This window comes from Haliotis rufescens, unplaced genomic scaffold (genome assembly GCF_023055435.1).
Source record: "Haliotis rufescens isolate VD_foot unplaced genomic scaffold, xgHalRufe1.0.p SCAF_22, whole genome shotgun sequence".
Lineage (NCBI taxonomy): Eukaryota > Metazoa > Mollusca > Gastropoda > Lepetellida > Haliotidae > Haliotis > Haliotis rufescens.
In genome coordinates, this window is record NW_025963913.1 from 8969023 (window position 1) to 8985163 (window position 16141).

At 38.2% G+C, this 16141-nt stretch overlaps 2 protein-coding genes across 7 annotated transcripts in view; one reads left to right on the forward strand and one right to left on the reverse strand.

Annotated features, from left to right (window-relative positions):
• LOC124114450 (ras-related protein Rab-7L1-like) overlaps positions 1-16141 on the forward strand; it is a 213495-nt gene that overhangs the window by 60596 nt on the left and 136758 nt on the right. For all 6 annotated transcript variants that reach the window (XM_048401492.1, XM_048401493.1, XM_048401496.1 and 3 more), the window contains exon 2: positions 10102-10592. In XM_048401492.1, coding sequence (XP_048257449.1) covers positions 10475-10592 — 118 coding nt within the window. In that variant the 5' untranslated portion in view covers positions 10102-10474. The remainder of the gene's footprint in view (positions 1-10101; positions 10593-16141) is intronic.
• Positions 1375-2327, reverse strand: LOC125383248 (THAP domain-containing protein 1-like). Its single transcript, XM_048401571.1, is given in 3 exon segments — positions 1375-1636; positions 1638-1686; positions 2150-2327. Coding segments are annotated over 3 exon segments (363 nt in total). The 3' UTR covers positions 1375-1500.

The window sequence follows — 16141 nt, forward strand, 5'->3', positions numbered from 1 at the left end:
GTTCGCTTTCTTGACAAACGTGATAGGGAGAGGACCTTTCATCACACCCCAGTCTTTCAAACGGTTAATCACTCGCTCTACATGTATCCGCACATTGGAATATACTCTGGATGTTTCAACTTCTTGTCTTGAGAGCTGGTTCTTGCCTTTTGTGTATGCTGGTACCATAAGCTGTGCCCCTTGAGTTGCTAATTCAGTGTCGATGAAAAAGCCCCTGTCAGCCAGAACAACATCACCTGTAGAAATGTATACCACTTTTAGTTATATAATAATTACTGCCTACATGTATACATGTACAAATACACACCATACTTTTAAAATGTACTATGCCAAGAATGTAACTGGCTCTCTCGATGGAGATTTCTGTACAGTCAATGATGCATCTTACTCTTCTGAAAATCTTGTTGCGGAAACACTTGGGTAGGTGCATTTCAATAGTATCAGGCCACTTCACTAGACTTCCAAGGTGGATGTACAGTACATCAAGCCATGCGTGAAAGATCCTCGTAGCCGATGACTTCGATATACCAAACCTTTATGCCAAGTCCTGCATGCATAAATTCTTCCTCAATTTCATCAGAGATAGGAGGAGTTCATCCTCAGCAGAAAGCTTGTTCTTCTTCCTATTGACATGATGAGAAGTCTCGCTGCAAATGTCCATAAATACACTAACATTCTGTAGACCTGTATAAAATGATAACTGTTTGTCATTAGTTTTTTTAATGTTCTTCATGCAGCATTCTCTGGTATTTTCCACTTTAAGTTCTGATACTGTTTTCTTCAATTTACATGTGTCAACTTGTAAGGACTGAACTAGGGTCTGTGTGAGGTCAACTTGCTTTTCCAATGTGCTGATGTACTTCTCCTGGACACGGTTGGTCATCTCAAGTCGCAAGGCATATTCTTTCCAGGAAAGCATGTCTTCCATCTCACGATTCTGTATGTTAGTCTGCGATGATGCAGGGTAGCAAGATCGAGCTGTCATCATTGGATCAGTCTGGACACTCGCACTGACAGGGCTGTTATCACCATCAATCTGCAGAAACAATATAAGTCTTTACAACTTAGCACAGACATGCTTTGTAATTATGCACATTATCAAACTCTTTTGTGATACACATACTGTCTTTTACAATCAAATATTTGTTGACAAAAACAACATAATTTACAATTGTATTATTTTAACATAATATGTGTATTTTTAATTTAAACAGTACAAAATTATATTCAACATGTTCAAGAAAACAAGTAACTGTGAGAAGATCAGGGTTCACTCTAGGAATTTTCTGTGAAAATTTCAAATAACCAGAGGTACAACCACACTGGCCCGTACAGCACAATGTTAAAATATCCCATATATTATATTTGAAAATGTTGGCTTTTTTCAAATTTAGAAGCTAAAAGCACAAGGCCCCACCCTGGAAGATTACTATGGTATGTAAAGTTTAATGTTACTTACACTAAACTAAAAGGCATATGGTATTCCATGAAAGTAATACATCAGTGAGAACTTACACTAGCAATAGACAGAAGAGCTGATGCAGCTACACTGCGCTGAACGTTCTCTTGCCTCTCTTTCAAACGGTTCTGTCTGTTTATTCTCTGTTGTGGTAGCAGCATTCTCTGTTTTGAAGGAAAACAGACTTGGCACAAAGTCCACATCATTTGGATCCTTTGAGGGACGACCTTTGTTAGTAAAAGAAAATGCACAATTTATAAGAAAGTCTTAAGACAAACGTACATTTTATTCTAAAATACCAGGTAGATCAATATAAAAATCCATTTACCCAACCTTGATCTATTAGGCAACCAAAAACAGTAGGTCGTTGTTGTTAGTGTTAATAAAAGAATTGATTATATGTAATTAAAGCTGCGTCATAACAAGCATAAGTTAAATACAATTATACATAATGTTCTTCAGTTCCTAACACTCTACCGTAGCCACGGGCCCAGCTAGCAAAGATGTTTATGAGATACCAGCTTTGGAGTTACTTCCCTTCAGGTCAGTTTGAACGCCTATGTGTCATATGATCTAGGTCATGACAAAATAAATTTTGTTACCAGACCTTCATTTTATGAAAATATCTACCTTTTAGATGACGAAAAGAATGTACCAGCAAGTCAAAAGATAAAATATATATTGCCATACTTCTCTGAAAATGCTTGTTGCAAATGCGTGAATATTCGGTTGGTATCCAGTCTTTGCGGCGAATGGCAAAAATCCATTTCTTACGAACATCTTCCTCTTTCGGAATTCGAAAGAACTTATGGTGATTTTTCCCACCCCCACGATTACTGCAGTCGATAGCGCAGCAACTGGCAGGCATTTGGTACGGAGAAATGATACAATATAATTGCTGGTGTGATGTTGATTTGTGGCTGAAAAAACGTAGGGCACTTCCGTGTGTTTTTGCCGCACAGCGAAGTACGCATGCTCAGAAGTTCCAGTTCTGCGCGTGGGATACTATGGTTAATACTGAGTCATTGCGGATCTGCAACTCATCTATAGGCAGGGTAACAACAAATACTATCTTGTATCATCTTTTGGTATGACATGGCCAGAGAATTAAATCACATATCTACATGTACGTGGGACTTACTGCTGTAGGCAGGGTAACAACAAGTACTATCTTGTATCATCTTTTGGTATGACATGGCCAGAGAATTAAATCACATGTCTACATGTACATGGGACTTACTGCTGTAGGCAGGGTAACAACAAGTACTATCTTATATCATCTTTTGGTATAAATACATGTAGGTGTGACGTAATGCTATAGACATTAACATACAAATATAAAAATTTGCATGTTTTTAAATTTTTAACAGTGATATAAAGTTGATATGTTATATACATAATTATGATCATTACATATTGCATATGTCCTCTGCACGTCCAAAGCTTGTTCCAACGTGATTTCCTACCATAATGCATTACGTGCTGGTCATATGACCCCTTTTGGAAGGCATACCTTCCATATGTTATAGATATATGGAAAGCTGCTGGAAATGTGCATTCAACAGTGTCACTAAAGTACATCAAAACTACCAAAATAATTACTTTTTAGCCATTTGAAGTTATGAAATATTCAACCCTTTCAGTGTTTTTAACTATCAGTAACCCCTCATCCTTCAAGACTAATTTTGATTGCCCCTGACAGCAGCATCTGTAGAAAGAGCAGACCCTGGGTAGTAATTTCAATACAGACAAAGAAATGCCAGGGGAGAAAAAAGTACAAAGAGTCCAAAAAAGAAAGAAAAAAAGAAAAAGTCCATGCGCATGCATTTAAGCTGGCTGAAGTGTGTGCAGAACATTTCCCCAAGTTCAAATTTTTTTTTTGAAATCCTTGGGTATTACATCTGTGACTGCAGACAAGAAACCAATAATTTGATGTAGTTCAAGGTTTTATCTAGAGTCTTCCCATACAATTCCCAAAATATTTGTTGTAACTCCTTACTGTCATAAGGATATGTTAATTATGATGTTCACCAACATTCATACATCAGATACATCATATGTGTATCAAACTAATTAGTGCATGTTAACAAGGTTGTTTCACCACTGATAATGTCAAATTGCTGTTTATCAAGACGAGTATTGTTAATTTCCAGTCACACTAAGTTTGCTGGTTTGCTGTGCACATAATTATATAGTGTCATTATCTGGCACCACTATTATCATGATAAGAAATCGGTCTGTGAAATATTTGGATTAAAGCAGTTTTGAACAATAGATTATCCAGTATTAAACCATGGTTGTATCTTTACAGCCGTAGTTTAGCTGAATGAAAATACAGTTAAACTCCACTCACTTGAATTGTTAGTTAAAAACCACTTTGCTACGTCAGAATTTCTTTTTACCATCAGGGTAATCATTCTCTGGATCCATCTCACAGAAGGCTAACAGATGAAGTCTTCTGCCAAGCAGGCGTGGAAAAACCTCTTTACTTGAATGTGACTAGAATCATAGATTGTAGACACAATTAACTGGAATATGACTTAGTAGTCATTAGGTATTCTGTCAAATAGGTTAACCAAGTATGAATTCATAAAATTGTATCATAAAATGTTTCTGAGAACTTTAAAAAAATCATAAACACATTGTGTCAAATAGTCTTTTATTTTAATACAAATAGCTATTTCTAGACATTCACACTCAGTGTATTACTTTGAATAGAGGTGAGCTTCTGTACCTGTGGAATTGTTTTTCTCACACTTGATTTGGTCAAGGGCTTGGAATCCGATTTCAATGTCGCCACTGCAGCAATCAAATTGAAGACCCTAGTCATGACCATTACATAGCCATTACCATCGCTCAGCTGACAATCAAGTGAGCTCATGACAAGGCAAGCATGTACGGCATGTTGAAACATCAGTGAGTGAGTATTATTTTCTAGACTGCTCTTAGCAATATTCCAGCAATATCACAGCAGGGAACACCAGAAATTGGCTTCACACATTGTACCTATGTCGGGAATCGCACCCAGGTCTTCGGTGTGACGAGAGAATGCTTTAACCGCTAGGCTACCTGACTGCCCCATTTCCTACTCAGAAACAATGTACAAAGATATCAATGAGATAGGATTAGCTTTGTCATAATATTGTTATCTTTGTACATTCATCCCACCTTGAGTTGTGTAAACATATCATGATTTATCTATATACATATTAACTCTATGCACTTAGAATTCACCTGATGAAGGAGCAAGAAGTAGCTCTGAAATGTGACGAAGAAAAAAGAATTTGCTATACTTAAAAAATTGTCATCTATTCATGTTCTTGCAACTTCTAAATGCCTATCAAAGATTTCTGGGATGAGAACAAATTTAAGTTGTTATGATTAAATGGTTCGTTTGTTAAATCTATGCGGTTAGAAAATAAAACAATGTATTACCCAACTGTTGAGGAGAGGTACCGGTAATAAAAAAACATTGTTTCAGTTCATGTCACATGAACAATTCATATAAACGCCACATGCTTCTCAGAAAAGACTTCCGGCAGATCATGGCATTCATTGCAAATGCAGAAACTTGATTCTGACACATGATGCATTCCAATCTTGAGTGTAGGCTTTTTGTTTGTTGGAGCAAGACGCACTTTACTTTTCGTTATTGTAGACCAATATTCGTGGTCTTTATAGATATAACATGGTCCAATATCCATGGTCCTTATAGATATAACATGGTCCAATATTCATGGTCCTTATAGATATAACATGGTCCAATATCTGTGGTCCTTATAGATATAACATGGTCCAATATTCGTGGTCCTTATAGATATAACATGGACCAATATCTGTGGACCTTATAGATATAACATGGTCCAATATTCGTGGTCCTTATAGATATAACATGGTCCAATATTCGTGGTCCTTATAGATATAACATGGTCCAATATTCATGGTCCTTATAGATATAAAGAGTGTACTTACTCCTGTAGATAGTTATTCATCCCTCCCTTCGTGGTCATCATGTATTTTGTATAGTTTATTGAGTTCATTATGAAGAGAATCACGTTTAGTTCCCCATCTGTCATGATAAGAGTCACATTAAGTTAATTAATTGTATAATTTCATGCGGAGTTAGGACAGAAGGGAGACACTTCTTCGTCATTTCATTGCTTAAGCCCTGTGCCCATGGATGTTAAGATATATAATATAAATAATGATGAACCTTGAGTGTTTCTGAACACGAGCAAAATGAAACCTTTGAACCCAGCGTGCCGAAGCCCTTGTCGTTCCTCAGAATGTTCAGACTCATAAGAGATGCCTACTCTGTTGGCTGTAAACCATGTGATTAGTCATCAATCATCCATAACCATGTCATGTCTTATATCAATGCTTTCCCCAGTGGTGGTATTTAGAGGACTTCCTGATCTTGGATCATTTTCGAGACTCTGTCTTCCCCTCTTATACTTCACTGCTGATATCTTAACAGTGGCAAAGGAAGGTGCATCCAGGGATTTATCTAGGATTCCAAACTAAGTGTTCTTGGCAGGCAAATTGGGAAGATATTGTGATATTGTTCATAAGTTGATTATTTTAACTATCATATATTTGTAAATTCTGAGGAGGTGGAGGATTTTTAATGCAAAATTTAAATTTTTGCTGTCATTAGCAACAGACTTGGGGCCATATATCGGCATCTGATCAGGTCCAGATACATCCCTGTGCATCATCCTGTAAACTTGACACAATGTCCACATGCATGGCTTTTGGAGTTCCAGGTGGAGACACTTGATGATAGCATGGCAGCCGATTTTGTCAATTTTCATCAACAGAGAATACCTAGTCACTGTGCTGCCTGGTTCTGTTTGAGGTTCCAATGCAGCCTGTCAGCATGGAAAGTACTGTACTGACACATTCAAACTGTTTAGGGTGTACCATACACCCTTCATCAGTAGGCTCAGAACTTTTCACCAACCCCTTGTAAAAGGAAAAGGTGTTTTTCTGAAGGTCACCAGTGTCCTCTGTAAATATCTTCACCTCAGAAATGGTGAGGTCAATGAGACTGTGTATGTTTATTCCAACAATGATGCTTGAAAGTATTGAAAGGTTCATTTTTTTATTTTCAATATAGCCACCATGGCAGCCTCATTGAGAAGAACTGTTTCAGCTAATACTTGGCAATTCTGTTAGTATTACTAAATGAAGTGAAATTTCATGAATATGTAATTTGTAGTTGGGCTCAACACAACCAAATGTATTTGAAGTTTTGACATTGATTTAACCTTGTGTTTTGACCATGCTCTTGACCACTCTCAAATACATTCTCACAGCTTGACAAGTGAATTTTGACTGATCAGTGAAATGACTAACAGGAAGTCTACATTAGCCAATCAGAAAGGAGTTTTATTGCACTAGTTAAAAAATGTAGAAGTCCATACGAGACTATACTTTGAAATATATTTTGACAAAGTTCTCAATTCAAAATTGAAAACTAAACAAAAGAAAATACTGGAATATCCAGTAGGTGACTGAGATTTTATGGCAGTACTTCCCTTGGGCTTTGGAAAGTCCCTTCTGTTGTACATGTTTATCCCATTGAGGCAAGTATATACGTAGATTAGCTCAGAATGTTTCATGTTAACCTTTTTGAGGTTGCATGATTAGAAAACACATGTGGACTTTCACTTTTGTGATCTTGTAATCCATGTTCTGAAATGTTGTTATGTTATGTAGTGGGATGTCATCAGATCATTGTATGGTGGTAGCAAGCACTAAGATTTGATTTTAATGAGATCACCTGTTGAAATGTTTATATACGCAACAACAAAAGTTCCTGTGACACCAATATTTTAGTGTATTTTTCAAACAAGTAAAGTTTGGTTTTCAGTATTGTTGTACATGTCTCGAATCAAGTCACAAAAGCGCAACAGCTACAGAAAAGCATGCATTCCATGCAAAAGTTGACTTTTATGCAAGCCCAATGCATTTCACTACCCAAGAATGGGTATAAAAACGTGGGTTAACGGGATTCCATATGCATTGTTTAGCATCGTGCTGACAACAACCACTCAGAAAAATTATTCAACATTACGAAATGCCACGCCTGTCCGAAAATGAGTTTCTGTGAGCCATTGGTATGCTTGAAGCAGGATCGAGTCAACATGATGTAAGACAATTTAATGTCCACAGAAACACCATTTGGTGTTTATGGCAACGTTGGCAACAGACGAATGCAGTCAGAGACCATCCTTGGAGTGGCAGGCCACGCGTAACCAATAATCGACAAGACAACTGGATTCGAACAACACACCTACGAAATCGATTCCAGCCAGCAACAGTGACTGCAAGAAGCATCCCTGGCCTTCGACAAATATCTTCTCAATCCGTATGTCGTTGCCTCAGATGTGCAGGAATTGTCGCCAGAAGACCCGCCAGACGTCCCATTTTGACAGGAAACAACTGTCAAGCACGTCTACAGTGGTGCAGACAGCGTCTACGCTGGACGGCCATGCAGTGGGGACAAGTTCTATTCACTGATGAGTCTCATTTTTACCTCAGCCACAACGATGGACGGATTCGAGAGTACCAACGTCGAGGTGAACGTTACATCAATCATTGTGTCATGGAAGAAGATCGGTTCAGGGGCGGCAGCGTTATGGTATGGGGTAGGATTACAGCAAGACAGAGGACCCGTCTGATAGTGGTAGAGGGGAATCTCAATGGACAGTGCTACCACGATGAGATCATCGGCCCTGTTGTTCTACCGTTTTTGCATCGTCATGGCCCGGGCATTACCTTTCAACATGACAACGCCCGGCCTCATATTGCTCAACTTGTTCAGTATTCTCTTCAACAAAACAACGTGAATGTCATCCCCTGGCCGGCTCACTCCCCTGATCTCTCACCAATCAAGCACATGTGGGATGAGATGGATCGGCGCCTTCGATCTCAACCACGTGTTCCACAGACACTCCAGGAACTTTGAAACATGCTCCAGCAGATATGGACAGATATCCCACAGGACTTTGTGTGACGCCTGGTCCATTCCATGAGACGAAGATGTGTTGCTTGCATCGCAACCAGAGGTGGATGCACACGCTTTTGATTTGTAAATTGACATTTTGGCATGTTTATTTTTTTTATGAAATCATACATTTTCTGAAGTCAGTATGGCAAATTAAACCATTTGAACACTTACAGGAGTCTTTTATCTGTTGCAAACCGAAATTGTTTCAGATTTGGTAAAAAACATAACTTTGCATTAAATCTTTTTCAGTGTCACAGGAACTTTTTTTGTTCAGTATATTTACCCATTAGTCATCATTATTTATGTAGTACATATTCATTATTATCCCCCCGGCATATAATGCGGGGGGATATAGCGATCAGCCAGTCTGTCTGTCCGTCCGTCTGTTCGTCTGACCGTCTGTCCGTCCGTAATCATTGCCTTCTCCTGGGTAGAATTCCAAAACAATTCAGTGTATTTGATCGAAACTTGGCAAATCTATCAGGCACATACTGAAGTGGTGCCTTTTGATATTTTGGGATTTTTCTAATTTTTATTTTTTTCAATTTCTATGGAATGAAGTTGGACAAAGACTCAATTGGGTATGGGGTTTGTTTCCGGGGCAGAATTCGAAAACCATTCAGTGTATTTGATCGAAACTTGGCAAAGCTATCAGGCACATACTGAAGTGGTGCCTTTTGATATTTTGGGATTTTTCTAATTTTTATTTTTTTAAACTTTTATGGAATGAAGCTGGACATAGACTCAATTGGGGATGGGGTTCGTTTCCGGGGCAGAATTCGAAAACCATTCAGTGTATTTAATTCGAAACTTGGCAAAGCTATCAGGCACATACTGAAGTGGTGCCTTTTGATATTTTGGGATTTTTCTAATTTTTATTTTTTTAATTTTTATGGAATGAAGTTGGACATAGACTCAATTGGGGATGGGGTTCGTTTCCGGGGCAGAATTCGAAAACCATTCAGTGTATTTTATCAAAACCTTGCAAAGCTATCAGGCACATACTGAAGTGGTGCCTTTTGATATTATTTTTGTTTACAAATTTTTATTTTTTACAATTTTTATGGAAAGAAGTTGGACCTAGACTCCATTGGGTAAACAATGTATGCTTCTTAAAGGACATTCAACTGTTGACTCATTACATACAGAATTGCAAATTTACTAGTGGTTACTTTACAGACAGCTGCCGGGGGGATATGTCATCTTTCTGATGACTCTTGTATTCAATATTGTCAATATAGTACACTTGTTATTATTCACATGGACAGATAATCCGTAATTCTGAGTTTCGAGTTCTTTTTTCTATAATTACTCATTATTATTTTTATTTCAAAATGATGAAAAAAAATAAATGAAATGGCAACCTTATAGAGAAACTTTTGTCACCTTCTTATTCTGATGACTTAATGCTTTTCAAATTGATGTCCTAAACTATGGATGATGTCATATCGGGTTCTCAACAGGGAAACATTATGACATTTCAACTGACCAGTCAGCATTGAAAATCATGCAACTTGCTTTATTGAGATGAAAGTTACTGAAGGAGACTTTTTACAAAAATGTTTTGCTAAATGATAAGGTTGTGTTGGCTTCTCTTGGATTTACATATGGTAAAATCTTTTTTCAGGTGTCATACAGATAGCTATCGAAGTTGAACAGAAGGAAAGCTATCCAAGTGTTTTCAAGATCATAAAAGGAGGAAGATTTACCTAGTTTCTTCATAACTTGCAGAAAGTTTGGATGCTGTGTCACAAGTGCAACTAAAAAGCAGAGTTATTCTTCAGGAAATCTTCACGTTCAGCAAATTTGATTACATGCACTTTATTTGGCAACACAGAATCAATTTGTCAGACATATTGCATTGAGTTATTGAGAGAATACAAATTTATGTAAACTATACTTCATCATTAATTGATTTGAGGAGAACCTTCGTCAGGAAAACTGTGCTTCATTAAGTGACAATTCTTTGGTGGGTAATGTTTTCTGTTATGGAATGAGGTATGGCAGAGTTGTTGTTTAAGGTGATAATAATTGGTGATCCAACTGTAGGAAAGACATCATTTGTGCAGCGGTATGTGAATGATTCATATCGGAGGGATTACAAAATGACAATAGGCGGTGAGTAGACGACTTATTGACCAGAAAACATGTTTTCTCTCTTTCTTTTCTAAGCAGCCCCGTGTGAAATGGCATGCTTTTTGGTTTAGACCGAATTTGTTGCCCCTGCTTTGTTTTCTTATTTGCATGTACTGCTTGGACACCTCCAGAATATCATATCAAGCATATTTCCTTGATAGTCAAGGGGATCGAGTAGTGAGACAGTGCTCTGTCATGTTAAGAGTCAAGGATAATCTTAGAAACTGATCCTGTCCTGACTGTAGGTCAATGAAACGTGGCATATGCCATCCATTAATCAACCAGGACCTTTAACTGAAAAGCTCCTGAGATCACTGTTAAGGTGTTTTAGTAAGTGTGTGTGCCATTTTAACCACATTTCCTGATATTTTTAATGTAGTGGTTATATGACTTTAAACGTATATAAGTTCACTCACTCACTCACACAGGATCACATTTACAGATTGATATACTCCTGTGCAGGTGCCACTATTCGGTACCTAATCTGAAAGAAATGTCAATTAAAATTCCCAAGTTGGAATATAAAATGTCCCAACTCATGTTAAAAAAAAAGATATTTAAACCGGAAAACATACTAAATATAATAAGTATGGAGACAATTCTAAATATAATAAGTATGGAGACAATTCTTAGAATTCTTAAAGTTTGGAATCATTTCATCTAGTAACTTTAGTGGATTAGGATTTTGAAGACGTATCCACAAACAAAGTAAAATGCACACTGAAAACCTTTAATCCTCTTTGGCTGCCAAACCACTTGACTATCGACATAAGTCAAAGAACATAAAATGTCAAACACTAAAATCAGCTGACACATATAAAGTTTGACAGTAATTAGACTAGTGGTTTTGGAGCAATTGGTCACAATATATCTTCTTTTCAATTTATCTGCCCTTGATCAAAAGGACTATGGCTTTGGTATCTTGTTGGTGTCTGGTACTAAACAGTATAGATGCATATTTAAAATTTCAAAAGAATCAGGCCAGTCGTTGAGTTATCTCTACATGGGATACTTCTAGGAATTGGGATTATCCACTATGACATACATGAAGGTCCATTTGGATGGTTTATCATTTGATTATATAGAAAACAAGGACTGAACCGAAATTCTTGCTTGCACAAACACACACACAAACAAAAATACAAACGCACACACAAACGCACATAGCAATATGACCGCTAAGTGATGCCACTTTTGACAATCAACATAGAACATAAAATGTTCAGCGTTTAATGTTGATGTGTCATGCCAATTTGCAATGTTTTCAATGAAGAACATGTGTAGATACATTTTTCTAAAGTTTTCTAACGAGAAACCTAATGTGGCCATAAAACGCAGCAAATTTTGAAATATATAAAAATTTTAAGTACAGAAATATGCAACATATTTTGTTGCTACATATTGCCTTTAAGAAATCATTTCTATGAAAAACTAATGAACATACAAATTTTTTAAGCAAATTTTATGAGAAACTTTGGATCAGAAGTAAAATCCAATGTGGCCACAACTAATTGAGATAAATAAAAACAGAAATCTTTGCTGTAGGTTATATGGAGACAATCTCTGCAAATGTAGAAAGTACTGCTGCTGCTCGATTCAGAGGAAAGCGAAAGATGTGTACCCTACCAAAATAACAAATACTACCTCCACATAAAATAAAAAAAGGCTGCCACATTACATGACTTTTGACATATGATCAAGAACAGAACTTGTTCAGCATCCATTGTCAATAAATAAAGTAAATGTCTGAAACTAGTTCACATGACATTCCATGCAAAACATTCACGATGTCATGCAAAAACTTTTAGGCAACTTTTGGACAGGTGTAGCATTGATTATGGTGGCCAGCAAGAGACATATCAAAATTTGGCGAATACTTATTGTGGTAAATTGCATGGAGACAAAGTTTGGAAGCCTTTGCTTGGGTAGTTTTAGAGATTTGGTCGGAGATGTACTAAGAAAAATGGCTAAATTGATAGGCATCTGATTCCACTGCTACATGACTTTGGAAGTCATTAGAGCTTAGAGCTTTGAGATTTTTGTGGTAACTGCTTCAGACTCTTGGAGACCTTAAGGAGACCTGTTCTCTTGTTCTTGAGGTATTTCCGGAACAAATAATAATAATAATAATCTTTTGGTGTTGTTGATTAGACGAAACAAGAAATTCGGGGTATTGACACCCTCACACAAAGAATCATATCAGACAATAGATCCCACAACCCTCGCTCTTCCCTCAATCGTTTATATTTACCAATTATGATGAGAGGGTGTGGTTTGTGGAGGTTCTTCATGACAGAATTGTTCTGTGGACTTTTGCACACATTTATTTGTCTGATGATCCTCTTGTGAAGCATGTCAAGACTCATGATGAAAACAATGCATTCCACACTTTTCTAAAATGTGCCAAGGATGTGGGACATAATCTCAATGTCGGTGTTGAATTGTTGATGGTTCTGTACTGCTGGATGGTACAGAAATGAGTGTCAACCAAGCGAAGTGCCTTATCAAATCGGCCCAGACTTTCGGAACGACCATTGCATCGAGTTAATGTGCAGTGTGTTGAGAGGATCAGCTATCCCGCAGAGTCCTTCGATGGTAATTTATTATTTTAGTTTGTGCAGGGACAAAGAAAATTACTCTAGCCATATCGACAAGTATCATTACCTACTTATCCATACGTGTACTTCTTTATCCAGTCTATTATACCCTGTTATTTCCTCACCATGGTTATACTCTTCACTAGCATGTACATGCTTATGTCATACATTAACCTACCCTCACTTCTAATATTTTATTTCACGTCACATCATTAGCCATGCTTTTCTGTTATGTATAAGGTTACTCTCTTCATATCCCACAATGCATTAATTTATCAGCTACGCATACTCAGAAACGTCATGCTCGAGACTATTTAACCCCAAAGATTTTGCTTTGTCTTCCTTGTCAATTCTATTGTCATGGCGTAATGCTCTCAAAATCTCTCTCGAATCCACCACTGAATACGCCATCCAGTATCATTCTTCACCAGGAGAGCTTCGTGTTGACAATGTTGGATCCAAAGAGGAATCGTGTTGCACACACAAGGAAATTTGGTCGGACCAAAAGCGTTAACCTACCTTCCATAACATCCGATGTAAACAACCAAGATGGCGGACCACCCCCTCGTACACCTCACCAGTCTCACGCCACCAACCCACCGTATCTGACAGCTACAGACCTCAGAAACAGACTCGAACAACTGGGGATGAAAGTTCCGGCTGCGTGGTCTAGAAAATTCTTGCTACAGCTGTACAAGGAAAACGTAGCTAGTGGCCGGCTGATAGACAACCCCAGTGACAACAACAGGCCAACTAGGAACGACATTCTGCAGACACAGGCAGCGGAGGGACAGACTGATGCATTCTAGACTCCAGACGACTTCGCCAGAGAATGCATGACAGGAGTAAGGATCAACACTCCAGCTACACTTCTCAATGTTAACGACAATCTGCATCCCATCTTCGACCTGACTGTAACCAGACGGAAGTTCCGGTATCCAACATGGCGGACAGAAACCTGAGAGACGAGGTGAGGGAGTTGAAGGAGTTTATCTGTGCCATGTGTCAAGAGAATGTAAACAGAACTGCACACCAGATGCATCAAGCGGTGCCTTCAGACAGCCTGTCCCCGATAGACACAGTGCCAGAAGCGATCAAGGACAAGATCAAAGCCGATAAATAGGTGAATCTAGCTCTCCCATTACAAGATATAGACTATGGCGAAAAGGGATTCAGTCAAAAGAGCCCAAATGGCAACTTATCAAGAACCTTGTTGTTACCAGATTTCATTGTGGCTTTCACCACATTCAAGAACATTTATTGTGAAAACAACAATGAACTCAGGTGCCAGTTGGACGCTCACGAAAGGACAGTCATAATCTGGCTCAGCAATTCCCAGGAAAAAGCAACCACTATGATTACCATAAACTGTTTGCTTCTCGCGTGGCCTCATATGCCAAGAAAGGTCAACCAATCAGGTGGGATATGCCTGATCAACAGATTCTCACTTGGGGCTCTACAAGAACCTCAAGGTCGTGCCAAATTTGCCATAGTGTGACACACGATAGAGACCATTGCTACGAGTACAAACCACGGCGGTACAACACACCAGTCTCTGATAGACAACAAGGATATCGACAAGACAAGGCTAACATCAGGGGACGTCCCAAGGTCAGGTTCAATGGCAAAGAAATTTGCAACAATTTCAACGACCAAGGTTGCGTCAGAAGAAACTGTCTGTTTGAGCATGTCTGCTTAACCTGAAAGGAGCCAAGCCATGGGAAAAACAACTGTAGCGACAAGAGAAAGAAGGTTTGGCTGGATACCACCTGTAACAAATCCGCCGTACCCATGGAAACTGCCTGTATCATCTCCATTCACCCCTATTAACAATGCCCGGTTACAATTTGAACTGGCTCTTCATCCGGATATCCAGTTCACCAACTATTTGATTAATGGTCTAAGATACGGCTTCAACCCTTTAATTCATCCACTACCCACAACCTCCATAGAGTGCAACAACAATTACATTGCTAGAAAAGACCAGGCTGCAGTGTCACTTCTCGTCAAATCTGAAGTTACAAAGGATTATGTTGCAGGTCCATTTTCAACAGTGCCATATCATGTATACAAGGTGAGTCCCCTTGGGTTGGCCATAGGTAAATACAGCCAGAAGATGAGACTCATTCTCAACCTGTCAGCGCTCCACGACAAACAGGAAATACTCAGCATCAATGAGCTCATCGACAAAGATCAGTGTTCTCTTTCATATGTCACAATTGACCACACTATCGCTATCACCTCCAATGAAGGCCATGGCACCAAACTGTGTAAACTTGACATTTCGGATGCTTTCAAACAGGTCCTGATAGCAAATGCATTCATACCTTTCTTTGGATTTGTCGCGGGTTCTGCCAACGATGTAATCGAGGGAACTGAGGCGGTGCGGATGAGGTATAAAAGGATTTATTACCTGTAAAAATATATAAATTACATCAACATGAATTGATGTGTCGAGGAAGAAAGAATGTCTTCCCTCGACAATGGCGTGACATGAAGTCCATTTTATTACGTTGCATAGCATGGCACAATATAATATTCAAACGCTGTTACTTTATATACTATAAATGCAGCAATAAATGATTTCGGCGGCACACGTTATGTGTGACGTCACCACATTATAAACAAAGTAACATTTTTATGATCTTTCATGTAATAATAAAATATATATACATGATAAACAAATGGAACTGAACCAGATCTTTCACTCACAATCTTACTTACAGGATGGTGCTTTAAACTTAGTGTTTGAATTAGTAATCTCGTGCAACGCGATGCCTTTAGACCGAGTATGATATTCACAATTTACAACATTAATTATTTAGTTTCTACAATCGCGTTACCTATTCTATTGACTAGATTTCCATAAAGAAAGTAGATAGACACGGGTACATACCTGTAAAAATATATAAATTACATCAACATGAATTGATG